Below are 11771 nucleotides of genomic sequence, written 5' to 3'. Positions count from 1 at the left end.
TTCGACATCAGAATTGATAACTTTTTGTGTACAAATGTACTTATTGTGTTATCTGTTATATACAGATTGTTATACTTATGTTGATTAAACGTTGGATGGTATCATCATGGGCTTAGATAGCATCCCGTTGGTTTAATTGTTTTAAACTCATCTTATTTGTGTAAACAATAATTTCATAGAAGGTAAAGCAAAAACAAATAATACCCATGACCATGTGCATGAATGACAGTTAAGTTTAGTGAGATAGTCAACTTAATTGAGCGTCATCAGGGCTAGAATCTAATTAGTTTAAAAAAATACTAGTCAGTCTGGCTAGTAGCTTCCAATTTTACTAGCTAGTCCATGTGTAAATTCTGTTAACCCAATATTATTTAACATAATAAGTAATAATTACTAGTCCAGCTGGAGATTTCACTAGTCTGACTCTCAGACTTATCAGGCTATACACATGTAGTACCCTTACTTTCTAGCCCTGGGGATCGTGTGATGATGAGGTGACCATGATCACAGGGGTGTACAGTTCCACTTGCCATACACTGTGGTCTAACCGTATATTTTATGAAGATAGTGAACATTTCAAATATTTTTTATTTTTAAATTTTATGAAAAAAATATCCAAAAGTTTAAGGAAGGGCTTTAAAAAAGAATATTTAAAAGTGTGCATGCGGCTGGCCTCAGAAAGACAAAAAATTATCTTAAGACTGCATGCATACAGTATTAAGGAATGGATGTATTAGTCTATATATATAAGTATTATAATATGCAGGTATTTTGCAATCTGTTTTCGTAAGGAGCCCCTGAGCAAAATTGGGAAATTATCATCAGCATTTGGCACAAAAAGAGAAAATGTTATCAGAGTGTCAAAACTCAAAAGTTTTGGGAAATGTCATATTTTTTTTATTTTTTTTAAACCTGCAATGTAATTAGCAAACAGATAGAAACTGATATCAACATGCTATTTATTCCAATTTCAGTTGTAACCTGTTTATTTCGGGTGTAGCAATACCATGTCAGCTAGTATGGCTATTATGAGGATTGCCAGTGTATAGCAGCTGTCTGAAACAAAATGAAGGACTCGGTTACCTTGCTGGTGTTTTCCACTGTTCTCCTTGTCCTGAGTTTAAACATACACCCCTCAAATGGTAGGTAAAATCTTCAACTTCTGTAGAACCCCCCCCCAGAATAATGTTGCTATAATGCCAAACATTTTTGAATGCATCAAGAGATACATACATTAAACATACAGGTTTTGTTGTAAAAAAAACCCACAAAATTTTGTAAAGACAAAGACAGTCACAAAGTGAATAATATTTTATGATAAAACCCTCATGATTCTATAATAACAATAAACAGTATACCGTATACATGTAGGCTATTGCTGTATGTACAGTACATTATCCATCTCTTCTGATTTTTTATCAGCGGTTTGTCAAATCCAATGTGGTTGGAAGGCTGAGTGCAAAAACCTCACATGTGAATGTCCTGCAGGCTATGAGCTTCATCCTAACCAGCAAGACTGCAAGACAGGTATAGTTTTAGTCAAGTTATGGATGCAAAGTATATTGGTAACATCTTGGTCAAGAGCTTTTTCCACTTGCAGCAAGTTGTTGAAATATTTTTATGAAATTTACAAAGTAAAGGAAAATAAATCGGTACATATTTAATTGAAAATAAGTTTGATTCACATTGATATTTTAATTTTTCATGTTTGAAAGTAAAAGACAGAGGGAAGTTCAAGTAACTTAACTTTTTTTATTGTACACGTTTTTACTGATAAGTCAGTAATTGGGAATAATATGAAGTAATAATCTCCAAATGTTGAATAAAGCTTCGTGAATTAAAAAGAAGTAATTTGTATTTTGATTTCAGCTGTGTGCATTGGAAGGGACTGTTTAGAATGTGATTCAGAAAACAAATGCCAAAGGTAATTTACCCTGAATCAATTTTTTATTGTTTTGTTTCTTTTCCGAATTTAAAAGTTCTATGACTGTGAGTGATTCATAGTAAATGTGTTGTGAATTTTAATATAAAATGGATTGTTGGTAATATAAGAAATGAAAATAGATAAATATGTTCATTAATATTGTATCAGTACTAGCATTTCTTTCTTTTCAATAGCAGTCATTCACATAGAATATAATACAGAGGTATCTCATACATCTTTTCTATTTTGTAGATGTACAAATTTTCTCTCTGAGCAAAGTCGTGAGTGTTTGCCGAAGTGTAATGGTGAGGCTAAGATAATACAGAGTGGAGACCTTCAGGGAAGTGTTTGTACAGGTAGGTCTGTGTCTGTTATCAAGGACCTTTCAGATCCAATGATGTGATACATGTTTTATGTATATATTTATACACATAGACATACGTTTATAACAAAAGTCTCTAACCCATGTGTATAGGTTTCTACACTGTAATCTATAGATGAAATCAATTGTACTGTAGTATATATATTTACTTCTTGAAAATTTCATAATTTATATTCTATATTTATAATTCATATTTCGTAGTTATTTTGAAATATGTAAAAGAAATATTGTTAACCAACAGTAACTATGTTTACTGTGTCATTTCTTTGTGTTTTTAGAGATCAATTCTAGGTGATAAAATCAAAGAAAGAATAATAGCTACGTACAGATAATTGTTCATGAAAAGTCTTGAGATATACATTATTTACGGTACCTACACACATATAGTACCTTGATCTGTACACATGTAGTATATGATTCATTCATGGTTAGTGGTGTGTGACCTGCTGTACCCCGAGGTTATTAGGTACAACGTATTTGTCAATGTCATATACACCCCAGACAGTGGTTATACTACCCCAGGTACCTGTGGCTCACTGTCAGATGTATAGCCTCGGGTACTTACCTAGTACTGTGTAATCGCCTTCCTCTTTCACTTGTTTGTGTCAGTTAGTACATACATATATGTTTACAGGTGTGATGTGTTGGTACACTATAAAGTCAACAATCATTATTATTGTGCAATACAAATATCAGGAAGTCTTACATAGATAAATCATGTTTAAATAAATGATACATAAATAAAGACCTTAAGTATACATGTGTTGTTTTTGAAAAATATCATCTGTTTAAAAAAAGATCTGTTTGGAAAAAAAAGAAAATATCTATAAAAATGGAAAAAAGAGCCATTTTTTTTAAAATGAGGGCACGCATATATTGAATTATAGCTGCAGAAAAAAGGGGAAATTTTATATGAAATATTTAGTAATCATGGCGGTTCGATTAAGGAGGATGAAGCAACCATTACCACACTGAATCCACCAATACTTTTATCTAGATGAACCTAATGTTGATATCAAATTACTAAATTAAGGATAAAAAAGTCATGATAATGATTTATTGGTTGTTCTATTTTAGAGCTCAAGAGTGATGACAGTAACCTGGACATCATTATAGGTATAGCGGCCGGTGTGTCAGCCGCCATTATCATCTGTCTTATCATGGGCATCATAGTCTACTGCCACCTGAGGAAAAACAGGTAGAGTTATAACCAGTAACAAACTTTACATTAATATGCCATTATGCATAAATCCTGTGTTGATTTTATCCCTTTTCAAGGTTTGGTGATAATCAAAAAGACGTTATTATGATATCATATACAAATAAAACAGGTTTGAATTGTTTAAGGTCTCGAGTATTGGTCCTTCAATTTGATATGGCACGGAGATGGCATTTGAAATATGCTGCTGGCATAATAGTTTCAAAAATCTTAAGCCTTTTAAAAGATTTCAAAGTTCCGTTCATCCGTTCCGTGTATCAGTTGGCATAAATAAATTATAATTGCCCCATCAATCTTTGAAAAGGAGTTTAATGGGTAGGTTCCTGTTGTTTTATCTTTGAATATGTATATAAATATAAATGACATGTGTTCTAATGTAAATATGTATGGTTTCCCAATTTCAGACAAAAAATTAATCTACAGCAGCAAAAAAACAAGGCTGAAAATATGCAACTTGGAAAATTGACAGCTGTAAGTGTTTAATTTACTGTGTAGATAATAATGATTGGCTTAGCTGTTCGTGGATTGTGAAAGTATAGATATATGTAAAACATACTTGCCAACCCTCCCTATTTTTGAGGGAGACTCCCAATTTTTTACCTTTAAATTTAGCATTTTCAACCAGTGAATAAGCTAAACTATTCCTTAATTCTAAGATCTAATAATAATCTGAAAGAACAAGTCAAAATATGTCCTTTTAAAGGGTAATTTTGCCTCTAGGGGGTGTATACACACATTTCATTTATGCTATAATTTTGAGCATGCAGAATCTCCCTCATGGAAATTTCAAAAACTTGGCAGGTATGGTGAAACAATGATTGTACATATTAATGATATATCATTATTTCCTGATATACTTGGTAGTAATGGTAGATGTGATACATAGAAGTCATATCCATTTAGATTTATAGGATTGATTTACCGGTATATTGAAAATAAACTCATACAATGTAAAGAGCTATCAGTTTTCATGTGTTAAATAAATTCCCATCCTCTATATCCACAGGTTACGCTCACTTTCGCTCTCTGCTCCCCTGGAATATGTCATAGCATAATTGAAGGCCAAAGATTGCTGTTTGATTGGTCTCGGGTAAAAAAACAACTGACCAATCGCTAGGCTGATACCTGTCCTTTCTTTGAAGATTACAAAGGGGAGATGCCCGACTCCAAAGCCTGTCAATTTTGACCATAACGTGACTGTGAGATCCTTTTGATGGATATCAAAGGATCAAATTAGTCTTTTTGTCTCATCAACAAGGTGGCGCACACTGAGTCTTCAATTTTGCTATGACATATTCCAGGGGTGCAGATAGCGAAAGTGAGCGTAACCTCTGGATATCGGGGATGATAAATTCCCCACATTTTAGCTGCTGAATCACTCAGCTTTGTTTAACATACTAGAAAGATTTATATTAATAAATCATGAAGTATATTATTGGTACAGTAAATAGTTTTATTGGCTATACAACTATTTATCTCAGCATGTCTTTTATAGTAAATATCCTAAGGTAACAGATGATATGTTCCAAAACATGATCATATTTGTCATTTTGCAATTTCAGATCCCTACATATGACAACAAGGGTTATGGGAAGTTATGCGAAAAATGTCTACCTGCTTTTAGCTCACCTGTTCTGAAGGACCATAGTGAGCTTATGCCGTGGGGCAGCGTCCGTTGTCTGTCTACCATCGTCAACTTTTTATTTAAAACCTATCTCCTCCTAAGCGCCAAACAGGATTTTAAACAAATTTAGTCTGAAGCATCAGAAGGGAAGGGCAATCATTTCTTAAATAAATGAGGTTGGTTTGACCCCTGGGGCTAGGGAGGGCGGGGCACTGAAGGGGAACTTTGCAAAATTTGCTTTAAATCGCATCTCCTGCTCAACGACGGAGAGGATTTCAACCAAATTTAGTCTGAAGCATCAGAAGGGAAGGGCAATCATTTCTTAATTAAATGAGGTTGGTTAGACCCCTGGGGCCAGGGGGACGGGGCCCTGATGGGGAACTTAGCTAAATTTGCTTTAAAACGCATCTCCTCCTTAACGCCAGAGAGGATTTCAACCAAATTTAGTCTGAAGCATCACTAGGGAAGGGCAATCATTTCTTCATTAAATGAGGTTGGTTCGACCCCTGGGGCCATGGAGGCGGGGACTTGAAGGGGAACTTAGCTAAATTTGCTTTAAAATGCATCTCCTCCTAAACACCAGAAAGGATTTCAACCAAATTTAGTCTGAAGTATCACTAGGAGAAGGCAATCACTTTTTGAATATATGAGGTTGGTTCGACCCCTAAGGCCAGGGGGGGGCCCTGAAGGGGAACTTTAAATTTGCTTTAAAACGCATCTCCTCCTAAATGCCAGAGAAGATTTCAACCAGATTTGCTCTGAAACTTCATTGGGGTAGGGCAATCATTTCCAAAATAAACGAGACTAGTTCGTCACCTGGGGCTAGGAAGCCTGGGCCCTAAAGAGGAAAATTATCTAATATTTTGCTTTAAGTCGCTAATACCCCCTAATTGCCCGAGTGGATTTTACAAAATTTGGTCAAAAACATTATTGAGGAAGAACAAACATTTCTTAATTTGACCCCTGCGGTCCTAAGAAATGATACAGCTAGATTATTATATTTTATGGTGTAGTTTTCTTAAATTGGTAAAAAATGGTTTCTAGCTTTATAAAAGCTTATAGTTGAATGAAAATTAAAGTATTATCAGATTACACCCTGTAATATAACATGTTACTTATTTCAAAATCTGTTAACATGACAAATCAATGGAGGCCCCTGATAAGTTGAAAGTCAGATATTGTGGTCCCCGTTGGGTTAGAGCATAGATCTTGTCTGGTTTTGAGGAAATGTCATATAAAAATGTACTAATGCATTCAGTTGTAATGACTTAAATATAAAACCAGGTGAGCGATACAGGTCCAATGGACCTCTTGTTATATATCAGATCATGTTTCCTTTATCGGGTTATGTTTAAGTGATCTGAATATAATGAGCCTGAATAAAAAAAGCCATTTTTCACTTTCAACTGTAATAACCGTATGACGAAAAGAGTCTTTTTATATATTGTTACATCTAATATCTTTAAACTGTTCTTAAGAAAATGTATTTATTATGATTCAGTTGTGTTTACATTTGTTTTAGTGTATTTTATCTCCAAAGCTAAAATCCTTTGTTTAATTTATAATATCTGAAAACATAAACAAAAAAGGACTGTTAAATATGTTGTGATATATCAGAGCCATCATTACTATTAGTTTCCTGTACAATATGTGAACCCCTCTGTAAGACTAACCATTGTCCACTTTCAGAGCCTGATGTGGACACACTGCGAGCCCGGCTGAGTGGAGTGGTTGACCGCGACCAGTACCAGGCAGAATATGAGAAATTGCTCCCACAGGCTGAGGTCCTACTGATGCTCCTCAACCAAATCCGCCGCAAACTCCGGGCTATGAACAGTGGAGATCCTCGTGTTCCTACATACAAGTAGGTATAGCCTGGTAATGCCATGGAAAATGCCTAGCCATTAATGAATCTGTACAATGTCATAGACAACATGCTGGACCTAAGTTTACCCACATACAAATAGGTATCCTGGCAATGACTGGTGTAGCCATGGTCACAATGATCCTTATATCCCCACATATATGTTGGTAAACTGGCAATGACTGATGTAGGTTCACCAGTCCAAATTTAGGTAGCGGTCAACTAACAATTAATGACTAGTGTAGCCTTGGTCACCAGCCCACATAGTGGTTATTTGGTCTGATTTTAACAGTAACTTGTCAATTCTCTTGTATTCAGTCTGCATAAGTTTTAATATACAAATTTATTTGACTTAGGGGTGTTATCCACCAGCTGTGTCGAGTACTGGTACTGCTCCATAAGAAAGAACCAGTGACCAGTATTCCAGCTGATGCCCTCGGATTATTTGAGTGGGCTCATCAACTCCTCGAAGATTATCAGTTAGAAAATCAGGTTCGTGAATGTGTATCAATTAGCTTAAGCTTTCAATACTATTTCAGAATTTTACCTCAGCCAATTTACTGTATAGTAAACAAATTTAGTCCTTCAAAATAATTTCTTTTTTCAGTAAAACTTGTGTGATCTTGGTGTTAAGTTGCCCTTTAAACTTACTTTGGAGTCATTATGTTTAGAATGCTATGTTCACATATTGAAAGTGTTGTATAAAGTAATACAAATACATGTTTACGCTTATGCACATTTTTATAATTACCCCAAAAATACTACAGAAATATATGGATTGGATGTTAGAATAAAGTCATTTAAAAGGTATAGAAGTACACGTACATGAAAAATATTTACATGAGTTTATGAAATGGTAACCTGTCCGATTACTTCCTGTCCAGCTAACTTGAAATAAACCTACTGCTGTCTTACCTACCGATAAATATAATGACTGAAATAGAGATAAAGCGATAATTAGGAAAAAAATAATTCTGTGCTTGTCTGATAATGAATTCAACATTTATTTTAACAAAGTAATGTAATTTTCACAGGACCAGACAACGTGTACATCGGAGGAGGCCCCACCTAGTAAAATTTCCTATATTGAGGTACCAGAGGAAAAGCGCCAGAGTCTTTACCACCAGTATGCTATCCCCCACGTCCATCGTCAGAAGGCCACCAATGGTCACAGCAAACAGCCGTCCACCTTGTCCCGCCACTCAGACACTGGGTACTACAGCAGTACCCCAGTTCCTATAGAATACCACAGCAACACCCTCCCAGCCACCCGAAGCTCTTTTCACCCAGAGCCAAAGACCTCCAAAACCAACAAGAAAGAAACACGCAAAACTAAAAGTGCCACCAATATACATCACAATCTTCAGGGCAGTGACTTGTCTATGGGCTATTTTACAAATGGACGGTATTATGAGCCAGCCCCACAGCATGAAATATACGCCCCTGCCAGTTCTTATAGTGATCGTAGCAACCACCTCTTGTCAACATTCCTAGCACCAACAATTCCACGCACTCAGTCTTTCTCCTCCTCACTCGGGAATTCAGATGGATTGTATGTATATGATGTTTTAAACATAATTAGAAAATATTTTAAATTAATGATTAAAGTTACTAAAGGGAGATAACTCATCTGATTGATTGGTATTATGTTAATCCGGTAGATATATCATTCTACCTGGATTGTATTGTTAATTTGACTCATTATTTATAAGAAAATAAAAAATGTTTTATACAGAAATTTTAATAAATATATTCTTTCATCATTTTCCTCGTTCAGTACCTGAAATTGCTAAAATGATTAAAAGCAAGATCATATTTATTTAAAAATAAATGATGAATGTTCTGATGTATTTATTTTGATATTGTTCTATTTCTTTGATTATGAAAAGTCAGTTGCCAATTTAAAATTTTCAACTATTTTACGGGGGTGTACAATTCCACTGGATTGATGCCAGCAGCTAGCAAAGGTCAGATTGGGAGGAGTGAAAATATTCAATGTTTACTAAATAAGAATGTAAAGTTGGGCTGATAGAAATTTTCAAAATCAACCTGTGTGCTAGTACTCTATATATGAATTGAACACCCCTGTTTTAATTCTGTCCACGTTGTGGGATTCGTTTTAAGGAGAACCCACCACATTTGCAAATACAGTTATATTTTGTACTTGTTCCAATGTCATGTGATTTTTTGTACTTTTTACAGACGAGAATCTTCAGACAGAGAGGATAGGGATGTAGAAGGTGAAGGTGACTCCAGTGATAATGAGGCTTTGCCCTTTGACCCAAAGGATGCTACAGAGCCAATGGAAGTCTGAACTCGCTGCTGTCTTTAATCGACACCAACATTTTGCATGGTGTCAATACTACATATCAATGAGGCGTCACATTCCTGTGTCGATGCAACGTTTCTACCTTTGTATTGTCTGTAGTTGCTATTTCACACTTGTGGCGTTGACTTTGTGGTTTTCAGTTTATAGTGTTTGTTGTGATATTTAACAAAAGAAATATGCTATCATGCTGAATTTGTAGATTTACCATCAAATGTGAAAATGGCAGATATAACACTGCCTTGCAAACTCTGTTTACAGTATTCATGGTCTCATATCTCCTATTTTTTTTCATTTTATTTTGGTTGTTTTAGGAAAAGTCTAAAATGTCATGTGCTTCTCTTATTAGAATTGTTTGGTATACATGTATTGCAATATGGAGTAATTCACATTTTTATTTTCAACTATTTCTTTGTTTTGTTTCAACATTAATTTACACTTACTTGTAGTTTTGAGCTAAAACCATAAGAAATAAATCAAAACAATAAGTCATTTTTTAGTTCAGATTATTTTGTCAAACTATTTGGTGCTTTTTTTTATATTATTTGCAAATTGTTGTATTATTTCACTTCACCATAATAAGAATCTTTTACTCTACTTGATGTCCAGTTTGATGAGCTTGAGTGGTACAAAAAGGACAGCTTTTTACACATAGCTTCGCTTATTTCTACTGAAATCCCAGGGGCCCACCTTTGTTGACAATCACAGGTTTATATTAGTCTGATTTTTTTTCAGCTTTTACAGGAGATATTCTTTCCGAGACAGACATACTATTTATATGTACAGCAAATATATCTGTTTGTATGTCTGACCATTTCCTTCTTCCTTGTTTAGGAATGTTGCATTGTGAATGATTTTTTTTTAAATTTATCATTAGTACAAACCATTAATTAAATGAACCATCTTGACTTATTTGTGTTCTTTTAGAATGTTGATGAATTTAAGATTTTTTGGCAATATACAGGACTGGGATGATATACCAACTATACAACACAACACATGTATAAATACAATACCTTTTTTTATGATACGATACATAGCATGTTGGATCTCATTCCCTGGGAATCATTTTCAAGGTTTCCTCTCTTCTGTTTTGATAACCATCCTTCGTGACCTATATGTGTTGTGACATTGTTTAACCTCAAAATAATTCTAATATTTCTTACAAATCAATTTCTGAATTTTGATATAACCATATAAATGTCTTTCTCAGTGTCCTTCCATTTATGATTGAAGTCTGTGATAGATATGTTATATGAAGCTCTTTATTGGAACATTTGAACAGAATTTTGTAGTGGATGTCAGAAATGTAATTTTGGGTTATGTTTATATGAGATTGGATGTGTCTTGACATTGATATATACTGTACTCTGTACATTGTCAATTCCTTCTATTTTAATGTCCGAAATTTTGATAATGACTTTGTGTTTCTAGGTTTACATTCTGTACCAATTATAACACACTTCCAAATTTTATTTTACAAAAAAAGTAATTACTTGGGTCACATAATACTGGACAAAGTTTTACGGAACTGGATTTAGATGTAAAAAATCATATTTAAACAGTGCTAACGTACATATACATATTAATCAAAATGTGGCAACACTAGTCACTGAGGGGCCAAGTTAGTAGGATGGTTTCAGATATTTTAACAATATTATATTGACACTTGCTTGTTAAATATGCATGGGTTTTGTCTCATTCTTAATTTATTGATTTTTTTTAATGTAAAAATGTGAAATATGATTTAGAAAATGTTTTCTTTTAATCCAGTTGTATCTAAATTACAAGCACTAAACATTAATATAGTTTTTAAATATAACTCAATGTATTATCATATTAATTTTTAATGATACATATTAAATTGATTTTTTAAGAATATAAAATGAAGAAACTTTTTAACTATATTTCATAAAATGTATAACTTTTCTGGAAATTGTACTGCTTTTTATTACTACACCACTAGGATTTGTTTGCACTGTAGATTTCCTAGAAATTTACTGTAGTTTTTACTTAAATCAATATTCAAATAATATCAATACAATAAAATTAAATAGCAAATTTACAATGTAGGTTATTTTCAGAAAGTTCAAACTACAGCAAGATTAAGGAGGTTTAAGAATATTGATGTTTTATGAACATGAATAATGCAAATCTATTGTATTAATGTTTTTTCCTATCTATACATCAGAATTCTGTTAGAAATCCAGTAATATTAAATAAATAATGTAGTGTTTGTTTTTACGATAACCTTCCTCTTTGATGTTCAACCTTATCCAATTCGACTTTTTATTTTTTTATTTTAACAGATTTTTAACAATGTTTCATACAAGAATAAGTATACTAATTGGTCTCAGTATGGGAATTGTGCAGACATAATTGTATGCGAAATATAAGGCTTGGCTGGCCAAGTAGGGTGTAGACCTATTTAA

The 11771-nt window shown here is 33.7% G+C and overlaps 1 protein-coding gene across 2 annotated transcripts in view; it reads left to right on the top strand.

Annotated features, from left to right (window-relative positions):
* The window catches only part of LOC110463936, a 14517-nt gene extending 2768 nt beyond the window's left edge, over positions 1–11749 (top strand). For both annotated transcript variants that reach the window (XM_021518894.1, XM_021518895.1), the window contains exons 2-12: positions 975–1142; positions 1423–1527; positions 1870–1924; positions 2177–2280; positions 3384–3504; positions 3930–3996; positions 5088–5115; positions 6839–7013; positions 7370–7505; positions 8048–8565; positions 9216–11749. In XM_021518894.1, the coding sequence (XP_021374569.1) occupies positions 1067–1142; positions 1423–1527; positions 1870–1924; positions 2177–2280; positions 3384–3504; positions 3930–3996; positions 5088–5115; positions 6839–7013; positions 7370–7505; positions 8048–8565; positions 9216–9327 (1497 nt within the window). In that variant the 5' untranslated portion in view covers positions 975–1066 and the 3' untranslated portion in view covers positions 9328–11749. The remainder of the gene's footprint in view (positions 1–974; positions 1143–1422; positions 1528–1869; positions 1925–2176; positions 2281–3383; positions 3505–3929; positions 3997–5087; positions 5116–6838; positions 7014–7369; positions 7506–8047; positions 8566–9215) is intronic.
* The last annotated feature ends 22 nt before the right edge of the window (positions 11750–11771 follow it).

Source organism: Mizuhopecten yessoensis, unplaced genomic scaffold (genome assembly GCF_002113885.1).
Source record: "Mizuhopecten yessoensis strain PY_sf001 unplaced genomic scaffold, ASM211388v2 scaffold10945, whole genome shotgun sequence".
NCBI classification, from domain to species: domain Eukaryota; kingdom Metazoa; phylum Mollusca; class Bivalvia; order Pectinida; family Pectinidae; genus Mizuhopecten; species Mizuhopecten yessoensis.
This window is presented reverse-complemented; position numbering and strand designations above follow the sequence as displayed.